At 35.2% G+C, this 12,797-nt stretch overlaps 1 protein-coding gene across 4 annotated transcripts in view; it reads left to right on the top strand.

Moving 5' to 3' along the window:
• SEMA3A (semaphorin 3A) overlaps positions 1-12,797 on the top strand; it is a 505,421-nt gene that overhangs the window by 471,491 nt on the left and 21,133 nt on the right. For all 4 annotated transcript variants that reach the window (XM_058297095.2, XM_058297094.2, XM_004473377.5 and 1 more), the window contains 2 exons: positions 1,883-1,924; positions 12,579-12,736. In XM_058297095.2, coding sequence (XP_058153078.1) covers positions 1,883-1,924; positions 12,579-12,736 — 200 coding nt within the window. The remainder of the gene's footprint in view (positions 1-1,882; positions 1,925-12,578; positions 12,737-12,797) is intronic.

The following is a 12,797-nucleotide window of genomic DNA, read 5'->3' on the forward strand; positions in this document are numbered from 1 at the left end:
CTCAACAAATTTATGGGAATGATACCAAGACCCCCATTTATCAGATGAGAAAACTAAAGTACAAAGAGATTGAGTTCCTTGCCCAAAATTACTCTTCTGGCCAGATCTCAGTCACAATTTGAAATCCAAACAGTTTGATTCTAGAGTCTAACTCTTTCTACCCTCTTCAGGGCTCAACTTAAGTAGCCTAAACAGTGAAGATTTTTAAGGTCATTCTACCTACTTAAGCCTTTTACTCATCAGCCGCTTCTGTGAAAACCAAACAATCTCATTCTGAGCACCGTTTATCTCTGATTAAAGATGTAATGGAACACAGTGCAGGGAAAATGAATTTAAAAGGCAATACACAATTGTGTTCAGGTGTGTAGCCATTTTGGTAGTCGATGTTCAATCAAAATAGGATTTATTTATTCATGTCTACATGTACTCATGATAGGCACCAATAGAATCTTTATAGAAGTCATATTCTAAGTCAGTGATAACCTCCCATTTTATTTCTTACTCCTCATATCAACCTTTTGATAGGAATTGGAGATATATTCTTTGTCAAATACCTGGAGGGTAGGTCTTTCCATATTAAATAGCCATTTTAATAATGATAAAGAAATCGCCTCTCAAAGGAGCTTAAACAACCCCTTATAGCTGGAAACCGGCCTTGTGCTATCAATTCACCCTTATCATTGAAACTGGTCTGGTGCTATTTCCTAGACCACAGTACTCTCCAGTTGAACATAAAAAATTTCACAGAAAAAGCACCTCAGACAAGGCTGCTCTAAGACTGTGATGAATCAATACAAAAGTAAGAACGCTTTGTAGTCATGTCTAACACAGGGAAAAAAAACAAAACCACAAACATTGCCCAACCCCACAAAATTGCCAAATCGCCTCCTTTCCTGTACTATTGCTGCTGCTTTACCAATCATGGCTTTCTTCTCTCTATCAATCTGTGCTTCCCTCCTTCTAAATAAGACTTATTAAGATGCTGTTCTGTCTTGCCAGGGCTGCTAAAACAAATACCCCAAAATGGTTGGCTTAAACAATGGGAAGTTATTATCTCATAGTTTGGAGGCTAGAGGTCCTACATGAAGGTATTAGCATGGCTTGCTTTTTTCTGAAGTCTGTGGTATTCCAACAATCCTCCAGCACACAGGGCTCTCTTTTCTGTGTCTGCTCCTCTGATTTCTGCTGACTTCTGGCTTCTACTAACTTCTGGCTGCTGGTTTCTTCTGAATCACTGAATCTGCATTTCCTTTACTTATAAGGACTCTAGTCATATGGATAAAAGTCCACGCTGACTCAAATAGGCTTTTCCAAGTTCCTATCTACAGATGAGTCCACACCTTAACCAAAAATAACATCTTCAAAGGTTCTAGTTGTAAATGGGTTTGTACACACATGAAAGCAGATAAATGTCTTTTATGGGGCATGTGAGTCAATCCCCAGCAGATACCGAAATATAGAATAATACCTGCATTTTGACAGCATCCAATCCAGTGCAAAATCCTACGTCCTTTGAACCCTTCCCCTGATCACCTAACACAAGCAAGACTAAATATCTAAGTCCTTTCCAACACCTTACTGAGTGATCCCATGGTACCCTAAGGTATGTGTCCTCCCTTATCACAGCAAGCTATAAACTCAACTTGGTTAGCTATAGGTGTGTTCCTGATGGACTTTGGCCGGAGAACATTGACAAGCTCTTATATTGTCTGCTTCACTCATTTGACATTTATCCATTTAGTTTCCTTCACTTGTCTTATTTCCCAATTACATTGTTTCTAGTGAGCAAAGATGTTATCTCTGTGAAAATTTATGTTGCTGACTTGTGTTAATAAATGACTTTTAAAAAAATTGAACAAACATATTTCTTTTTCTTCTTTAGGATCCAACTACCATTTCAGCAATGGAGCTTTCCACTAAACAGGTACTATCATTATGTTTTACAACCAGTATTCTGTATTTTGTTAAATTTGTGTTTAACAAAATTAAAAAAAAATATTCAACAAAATATTTTGACTATTTATATCTTTTATATCCATTAAAATTGTATATGTTTATTTAAAATTGTTCACAAAAATAGACCGAGGGAAAAATAATACTATTTTGAATATGTAATATTAGCTTAATACCATAACTAAGGCAATGAAAAAGATAATTTTCATTTCCTCCATGCTTTTGATCAATCTCATATGTTTCTTACAAGCATATTTACTGAAAATTTATTCACTATAAATTTTTCATTTATAGCATCTCTTTTCTGGCAATTGTAAAATAATTTACTCAATAGTTGTTTTCATCTTTTCTGATTCTTTGCTCTTTCTCTTCTCTATCACTTTCTTACACACTTTCAAAATAACATTGGTATATATTTCAAAATATAAATAAATACATAATTTAATTTTTAACTATTAATTTTATACATAAACAAATTATACTTTACAGGCTAATAAAATTATGCACTGGGCATATATGTTAGGAGAATCTTGACTTTAATGTTAATTTTACTTCTCTGTGTTTTGTGTGCTAGAGAAAGCAAGATATGACTTCAAGTTCTCTAAATATAATAAGACAGTAGCAAAATGGTCATTACCAAGTGATAAGCTTTAAAACTCTACAAACTGAAAGGTTAAGGGCGGCATGTTAATAGTCTTCTTCATATCTAATGAATCTTCTGGAAAGAAATTTAAATAAAACAAATGGCTTCTAAATGCTAAATGATGTGTGTAAAACAAATATAATTTTAACTTCCAATAAATTATTTTTCCCCATAAAATTTACCTAGACTGTCTATCTAGTTTATCAATGGTAACTATTACTACAAAAATGAAATAAGCTTGCTCACTGAGTTAAAGTTAACTCACTGAGTTAAAGTTATAAAATAGCCTGTCATAATTATTTTGTTAATCTTACTTATGAACTGTTTATATCTTATCTCTGACCATACTTTACCACCTGAAGACACTAAACTACTGTACCAATAAAATTCAGTGTGTATCCTTTCCACATAGACATATCAAAATAGATTGATAATCTCCAAGATATTTAGAGAAACTCTAAGTGAAGATACTATTGACATGATATATTACCTTATACCTCCTAAATATGTGTTCACCTTTTCTTGTAACCTAAAAATTATCTGATGTTGGCAAGGAAATCCAGGGATTTCCAGAATGGAAGCTGGTCATGGGATATTCTTTATTGATTTTTTTCATTGTTAGACTTCATAGCCAGTCTTACATACCTCCACATCTAATTTTTTTCTTTTTTCAAAGATTTATTTTATATTTATTTCTCTCCCCTTCCCATCCAACCCCACCAGTTGTCTGCTCTCTGTGTCCATTCACTGTGTGTTCTGCTTGTATTCTTGTCATCAACACTGGGAATCTGTGTCTCTTTGTTGCATCATCTTGCTGCGTCAGCTCTCCGTGTGTGTGGCGCCTCTCCTGGGCAGGCTGCACTTTTTTCACATGGGCCTGCTCTCCTTACTGAGCACACTCCTTGTGCATGGGGCTCCCCTACCAGGTGCATGGCATGGCACTCCTTGCGTGCATCAGCACTGCACGTGGGTCAGCTCACCCCATGAGTCAGGAGGCCCTGGGTTTGAACCCTGAACCTCCCATGTGGTAGGCAGAAGCTCTATCCATTGAACCAAATCTGCTTCCCTCCACATGTAATTTTTTAAAATATTCCTTTCAGTTTAAATTTTTTTAAAGTTGCCTAAAAAAAAAAGTCCCTAAAAGTAACACATTTCACTAACAAACAAGCTAAAACAGTTTAACGATTTAAATTACTGTGGAGTTGACAGAAATACAGAAATGTCCATAACCCTCCTTTATCATTACTGTAAGTTTTATTTCGTTCTGGTAGAACTCAGTTTCAAGCATCCTTATGGGCATTTTAAAAGTGAGACAGCAGATTCAAAAGTTTAAGTAGTACAGCAACTCAGTTTCTGGATAAATGAAATTTCTCTGGCTTATGGCCCACAACTTATTAAAGAGAATGGTGAGAAAGCCTGTTGGTGATGTTAAATTGGGCAGAAAGAGCACATCAGGTTATTTGTTATTGACTGAATTATACTCAATGGTGCCTGTAAGCCTTCTTGTATTTCCTTTGGATAGCATATTTATTTTTGCACATCATTAATATTACTGCAAAGTACAGTTAAAATGAAAATGGACATTGAATTATACATTATTTTTGGCTTTTTTTTTTTTTACAGACTTTGGGTTTTGTTACAATAATTTCAGGGGCCTTACAAAAAATTTCCTATTCCTCCTATATATTATCTCTTTTTCTCCTAAAGGGATATGACGTATTTAGACAACTCCTTTTCTACTCAGAAATCATGTTCTTAAAAGATTTTTAAAACTCTAAAAGTATGCATTTTGCTCATGCTTCTTAAAATTATAGAACAAACATAGATATCTTTGTGTGTGATGAACCTGATCAGCAGCTCCTTAAAATCATTATGACAATACAAGAAATGGCCTGTCCACATTTATCAATACCAACAATGCTTCTGGACATTGTTCTCCATTTTAATTCCCTTGTGTCTTAAATATCATATAATTTTTATTTCTTAGTAAATTGAAACTACTAGCCTTCCATAAAATATAAGTTCATTGAAAGAAAGAAATAAGCAAACAAAGGCTTGTAGGCTATTAGAAGAAAGAAAGTGTAGAAAGAAAAGAGGAAATTCTTTCCTTTGTTCGCTGCTTTCTTAATATTTTTCCAATTCATGGTCGAATATCATCACATACTGATACCATCAGTACTTTAAGAGAGATACAAATCAGCCTAATTTTCTCACAAGAAAGAGCTTAACAGGAATTGTGGAGAGATGGTAAAGTAAAAAGATCCAAGAATCAGTCCCACTACTAGATCAACTGTTAAATAAGGAAGAACTGTCTGAATCAACTGTTTGGAAATGAGAGAGTCTAGCAGAACACTGAAGCATCCAGGGAAGAGTAGAAGAAAGAGGCTGGTAAATTGTGATAAATACCAGTGAATTGCTCTCTTCAGTCATGATTACCATCACCCACAGCAGGCAGCAGTTGGGGCTCAGCTCAGTTGGTGAAGCTTGCTGGTGCTAAGCTTCTTTTCCCAAGATCCATGGGGGAGAAGGATGCAGGCTCATCATTGATCACTGCTTTTGTTTAGGCACTTTGGATGCCTGGGAGTCTGGCTCTGAGGGCATCAGTTGTTCCAGACTACCTTGGACAAAGGTGGTTGAAGAGACTTAAAGATGGTATACTTCCTCAGAGCTGTATAGGACAGTTCAAGGACTACCTTTGCTGGGCCAGTGCCCAGTGAAGAAAGTGTAGCTTTGGGATGTCATGAAAGAAACTTCTGGTATCCTTTCTGGTCCTTCCCTTATCCATTCCCAGGGCACTTTGGAGCTGGTCAGAATTCCCTTTATGGGTCCCTGAATTTGTTCCATTCAGACAGGAAAAGACGGACTTAGAAAAGGCCTCCCTTGGGTGCCCTCCTCCCAGAATTTGCCCTGCAGCTTGAGAAAACAAAAGCAGTGTAAGATATAATTGATGCTGGTAACCCAAGGCACAGGCTCGTCTGCTTTAAGATCTGAGGTGGAATGCCTGAGAGAGAGAGAGAGGGAGAGAGATAAAGGGAGAGAGAGATCTGTTTCCTGGGAAGTAGAAGGGGCACTCAAACTCCTCAAACAGAGATACTCCTAATGCTAATAGTAAGCACAAACCCAGAAAAGAGAGGGCCTTTTGCATTCACCTTGCAGTTGATCTTACTGATAGGAGGACCCAACTCTGAAAGAGAGCACCAGCCAAGGCAAAACCAGTTTGCAAAGATGCTGAAAGGTGTTTTTTGCTTAGATTTGCTTGGTTTTGTTAGCTTCTGACATTTAAGAAAATCTCTGTCATATCACTAGCTGGATACAAAATCAACAAGCATAAATCCCAGAGTTAACTTTTGAAATATTAAACTGTACAGCGTGTGAAAGATCATAAGACAAAGAAACAGGAAATGATAGCCCATCCAAAGAAAAAGGATAAAAACCCAGAGAGCATCAATGAAGAAGAACAGACTGGGAACATAACAAAGGATTTTTAAAAAATAGTCCTCAGTATGCTCAAGGAGATGAAGGAAAATACAGAGAAAAACTAAAGGATACCAGAAAAGCAATGATGGAGGAATAGAGTATGGATTAAAGTGGACTTACTGGTGTTCTGCTGTGGAACTATATGATTAGTAATGGAAAAAATTATAGCACTGATGTGGAGAAAGTGGCCACGGTAGCTGCTGATGGTAGGGAGAGGGAAGAAAAGATATGATGTGAGGGCATTTTCAGGATTTGGAGTAGTCCTGGGTGGTTCTGCAGGAACAGATGCCTGGACATTGTGTGTCCTGCCATGGCCCACCGGGTGGACTGGGGGAGAGATAGACTCCAATGTATACCACTGTCCATGTGGTGCAGCAGTACTCCAAAATGTATTCACCAGGTGCAGTGAATATGCCACAATGATGGAAGAGATTGTTGATGTGGGAGGAGTGGGGAGAGGGGGGTAGGGGCTATATGAGGACCTCATATTTTTTTAATGTAACATTTAAAAGAAAATAAAGAAGAAGAAAAAACAAAGCAAAGAGACACACCTTAAATTCAAAGGCATAAGTAGTTTGACAGTGAAAGATGGAAAAGAACATACCATGAAAGTACAGAGGTGGAGTCGTTATACTAATATCAGATAAAATAGACTTTAAATTAAAAAACTGTTATGAGGGACAAAGTTGGCCATTATATAGTGATAAAGAGATCAATTCAACAAGAATAATTATAAATATATATGCACCTAACAGCAATGCCCAAAATATATGAAGCAAATCCTGTCAGATTTGAAGGGAGAAATAGATGGTTCTGCATCAATAAGAGACTTCCATATACTGCTTGTTACAGAAGTCACAGACATCTGTTTAAGCAACCATCTCCCAAATCTTACCTACTACCATCTCCTCTGGGAAAGTCATGAACATCTAAGCAGCCATCTTCTGGCCTTCTGTTATCCCTACCTCCTTTTCTACTGTGTGCCATTTCATAACCTGGAAGAGATGTTAAATCCAATGAAAAGGCCCTGCCAGACCTTAAACCAACAAAGAGAACCTTTCCTGAAAGTTCCTGTTGTGCCCGAACCTGCTGTTCCCATGATTTTCTGCTGAAGTAACTGTCTCAACTTCCAATAACAGACAGAACATCCAAACAGAAGATCAATAAGGAAACACAGGATTTGGATGATACTCTAAACCACCCAGACCTTGTAGACATATATAGAACACTTTACCCAACAGTAACAGAACACACATTTCTTGAGTGTACATGGATCATTCTACAGGATAGACCATATCTTGAATTATAAACCAAGTTTCAATAAATTATAAAATATTGAAATTACACAATGTATCTTTTCCAACCACAATGGGGTGAAGCTAGAATAAAAAAGGGAGAAATGAAAAATTCAAAAATATTTATAATCAAAGAATGTAATCTTTAATGACCAGTAGGTTAAGGAGAAAATCACAAGGGAGATTAGGAAATATTTTGAGATGAAGACAAATGAAACTACAACATGCCAGAGCTGATAGGATGCAGCAAAGGCAGTGCTGAAAGAGAAATTTATAGCTATAAATGCTTACATTAAAAAAAAAAGATAGATTTCAAATTAGGGACCTACCTGAAAACTGGAAGACCTAGGAAAAGAAGAGCAAACCAAATCCAAAGCGAGGAGAAGGAAGGAAGTAACAAAGATTGAAGTGGAGATAAATAAAATGGAGAATAAAAAAATAATAGAGAAAATCAGTGAAACCACAAGTTGGTTCTTTGAAAGGATCAGTAAACTTAACAAATCTTTAGCTAGACCAACGAAGGAAAAAAGAGGACACATAACTAAAACATAAGGAAAGAGGGGCATTACTACAGAATCCACTGAAAATAAAAAGGACTTTAAAAGGATATTATGAATAATTGTATACCAACAAATTACATAATTTAATTGAAAGAGACAAATTCCTAAAAACACACAAAGTATCTACACTGACTGAAGAAAAAATAGAAGATTTCAACAAACCAATAACTAGTAAATAAACTGAACCAGTAATCAAAAGTCTCTCAAAAAAGAAATGTCCAGGGCCAGAGGGCTTCACAGGAGAATTTTAGCAAACATTCCAAGAAGAATTAACACCAATCTTGCTCAAACTATTCCACAAAATTGATGAGAAGTGAATACTTCTTAATTTGTGCTATGAGACACACCAAAGATGATACCAGAAGAAAATAAAATTATAGAGCAATGTCTCTTAGGAACATAGATGAAAAAATCCTCAATAAAATACTAGCAAACCAAATCCCAGTGCACATTAAGAGAATTATAGACCAAGATCAGGTGGGATATATTCCAGGTTTCCTGGATTGGTTCAACATTTTAAAAATCAATATAATGTACCACATTAATAAAATGAAGGAAAAAAACACATGATCATCTCAATTAAAGCAGAAAAGACATTTGAGAAAATCCAGCACCCTCCTTGATAATAATACTTAGAAAATGAGGAATAGAAGGAAACTTCCTCAACATGATTAAAGAACATATATGAAAAAACCACAGCTAGACTCCTACTTAATGGTGAAAGAATAAAAGCTTTCCTCTAAGATCAAGAACAAGATAAGGATGCTCTCTGTGACCATTGTTACTCAACATCTTCTTTGGAGTTCTTGCCAGAGCAAATGGGAAAGAAAAAGAAATAACATGCTTCCAAACTGGAAAGAAGTAAAATTTTCCCTATTTGCAGGCAATCCTGAAAAAGCTACTACAAAGCTACTAGCCTAATAAATCAATTCAGCAAAGTGGTGGGGTACAAAATCAACATCCCTAAATAGTAATGTTTCTATCTACTAGTAATGAACATTCTGAAGAGGAAATCAAGAAAAAAATTCCATTTAAAACAACATTTAAAAGAATCAAATATCTACGAAGAAATCTAACCAAGGATGTAAAGGACGTTTACCTAGAAACTATAAAACATTGCCAAAAGAAATGAAAGAACACCTAATTAAATGGATGGACATTCCATGTTCATGAACTGGAAGACTAAGTATTGTTAAGATGGCAATTCTACCCATACAATTATAGATTTAATGCAGTCACAATCAAAATTCCCACAGGCTTCTTTGCAGAAATGGAAAAGCCAATCATCAGATTGACAGGGTAAACCCTGGAGGACTCACTCTTTCCAAACTTAAAACTTATTACAAAAGCCATAGTAATCAAAGCGGTATGATACTGGCACAAAGACAGACATAGAGACTCAGTGGAATCAAAATGAGAGTTCAGAAATTGACCCTCAAATTTATGGCCAACTGATATTTGGCAGAGGGACAAAGACTACCCAACTGAAAAAGAATAGTCTGTTCAACAAGTGGTGCTGGGAAACTGAATCTCTGTGTGCAAAAGAATGAAGGTGGACTCCTACCTCAACCCATTTACAAAAACCAACTCAAAATGGGTCAAAGACCTAAATACAAGAGTCAAAAATATCAAACTCCTAGAAGAAAACCAAAGGAAACATCTTCAAGACCTTGCGTTAAACAATGGTTTCTAAGATTTAATACCCAAAGCACATGCAACAAAAGAAAAAAATGAGACCTCACCAAAATTTAAAAAATAAAAAAACTTTTCTACATCAAAGGACTTCATACTTAAAATAAAAAGACAGCCTACACAATGGGCAAAACTATGTGGCAACCACATATGCAATAACAACAAAAGACTCACAATTCAATATAAATTGGGGGAAAAAAACAAAAAACAAACTTGTATAGACATTTCTCCAAAGATGATATATAAGTGGTTGAAAAGCACATGAAAAGTTGGTTGACATCATTAGCCATTAAGGAAATGCAAATCAACTCATAATGTGATACCATTTCATACCCCCTATTTTTTAAAAAATGGAACATTACAAATGTTGGAGAGAATGTGGTGGATAAATAGGAGCACTTTGTCTGTGCTGGTGGGAATGTAATATGATACAGCCTCTGTGAAAAAGTTTTGACAGTTCTTCAGAAAGCTAAGTATAAAATTACCACATGACCCCACAATCCCACTACTAGGTAGATTCCCCAGAAGAATTGAAAGCAGGGACTTAAGCAGATATTTGCACAACAGTGGTCATAGTGGCATTGTTCACAGTTGCCAAAAGATGGAAGCAACCCAAGTGTCTATCAACTAATGAATGGATAAACAAAATGTGGTATATACACTCAATGAAATATTATTCAACCACAAAAAGGATTAGAGTTCTAATACTTGTAAGAACATGAATGAATCTTGAAGACATCATGTTGAGTGAAATAAGCCAGATACAAATAGACAAGTATTGTCTGATATCACTGATATAAAATAATTAGAATAAGCAAATTCATAGAGCTAAATTCTAGGAAAATAGGTTTCCAGGGGGTGAGGTGGGGAATTAAGGCTTAAAGTGTATACAGTGTTCCTAAGAGGAATGATGGGAAAGTTTTGGTAATGGATGGTGGTAGAGTAGCACAAAATTGTGAACACAATTAACAGCACTGAATTATATATTTGAACATGGTTAAAAGGGTAAAACTTAGCTTAGATATGTTACTAGAAGAAATACTTCTTTTAAAAAATCCATGGAACTATACAAAAATAGTGAACCCTAAGTTAAACTATGGACTACAGGTAATATTACAAATATAAAAATTTGCTTTAATCAATTGTAACAAATTTATCACACCCGTGCAATATGTTAAAAATAGGGTAGTGTGTGGTAAACAGCAACCTGTATTTTATGCCCAAATGTTCTGCAAACCCATAAATTCTCTAAAAACAGAAGAAAAGAAATTTTTTTACAATACTTTGACTTTCCCTCCCAGAGTTTTAATCACTATTTCTTAATGTGTCCAGGTTTATTGAGTAATTCATTATAATAAAAATTAAATGTAGTAAACACTTAAGAATCTAGTTGTATATACTAAAATTTAATTTTATCCATTTAGTGGAATGGAATAAATAATACTTATCAGATAACTGCTTCCTGTTTTATTGCATTACTTCTCTCATTTCCCTTTTTGGCATTAATACAAATATTTTTAGTTTTTAAGCCCAGAAAGATTTTGTACATGAACACTCCTTAAAACCTTAATAATTTCCAGGATTATAATAGATACTTTAGTCTTCTTTCAACTTATCCATACGTATGTGTATGTGTGTGTGAAGGTAGTCATATATGAAAGTCTTTCAGAGATACCGTTTTGATTATATCCATTACTGTCTGTTAGATAATTTGTTATATGGAAGAGCACAAATGGTTCAGAGACCAATTTTTCTGTAAATTACATTAATCTATATAATAGAGTAGAAAAATACATTTCTGAGGGTTTTTTTTTTCATGTGTACTCTTGTGTTTCTGCATTTATACAACTTATATTTAGGGCTTACTGTAATTAATCTACCCTCTCTCCAATAAAAGAGAGCTAGGGCACCAATGATGATAAAATGTAGAGAAATTTTCACAAAATAGTTATTATTATTACACTTTGTATTTACATAAAATTGCAGCTGATATACTACATTGACTCAACTTTACTTGAGGCACTTTAAAATTGTATTGAAATCCTGAAGTAGTAGTTACTAGAAAGTTCTTCAATAATTGTCTAGATTATGTCTCCTTCAGTAATTCCAAACCCTTTACACTATTTTGAGAATGAAATCGCAGAAGTTTTCATATAGATGCATAGTATAGAGAGCTAGTTAAGCATGCTCATTTGAAAGAAAAGAAAGAGCAGTCTTAGAAAATTGTGTGAATGATTCAAGATCACACAGAGTTAAATTAGAGGATGATCCTGAATAAAGATACTCTTATGTTCAATACAGTGCTGTTTCAACACCACCTTAGTTTTTAGTTAAGTAGATTGAACCAGCCAGATTATCCCTAATTCCCCACTTTAATGATCACTCTAATGAGAAGTAGTTTAGTGTTTTTAAAGTAATCCTCCTGGAGACCTGGTACAAGGCTACCATGGTGTTGAACAGAAACTCCTTTCAATGCAAGCACCAAAACTTTGTCTTTTCCTTTTTCATGGGAGGGCGTGCTCTATCACAGGCAATGCAACAGACCTATGAGTCAGAAGCAAATGATGCCTCCCTCAGGTCCAGCAAGAATACATAGCAATGCAGATATTACTGTTAATAAAAAATTATAAACCATAGAGGTGAAAAAGAAAGTTTTCTAAGAACAAAAACTGAAGGTTTAATTCTTACATCACTTTCTGTGTTAGCTTCATCTTCCATTGTTTTTATACTTGTAAAAGAGACTTGTTTCAGTCAAATACTGAGATTTTGATCTTGCTTTATTTTAAACAGGTGCATCATCTGCCAGTCTTTTGTTAAAAACTAATAAAAGTGGGCTTTAGTTCTTAAAAACCACAATATAAATTTATCTTTGATAAGTTATGAATACAGAAACTTTAAAAAAAATTAATACTTGATAAATGAAATTGCTTTTGTCATAACAGTAGCCTCTTTCCACAGCAACAACTATACATTGGTTCCACTGCTGGGGTAGCTCAACTCCCTTTGCACCGATGTGATATTTACGGGAAAGCCTGTGCAGAGTGTTGCCTCGCCCGAGACCCATACTGTGCCTGGGATGGCTCCTCCTGCTCTCGCTATTTTCCCACTGCGAAGAGGTAGGGCAAGTTTTAAAAATAAATTTAAATGTTTGCTGTTTACCTTTCCCAATTCATTTAT

Source organism: Dasypus novemcinctus, chromosome 5 (genome assembly GCF_030445035.2).
Source record: "Dasypus novemcinctus isolate mDasNov1 chromosome 5, mDasNov1.1.hap2, whole genome shotgun sequence".
NCBI classification, from domain to species: domain Eukaryota; kingdom Metazoa; phylum Chordata; class Mammalia; order Cingulata; family Dasypodidae; genus Dasypus; species Dasypus novemcinctus.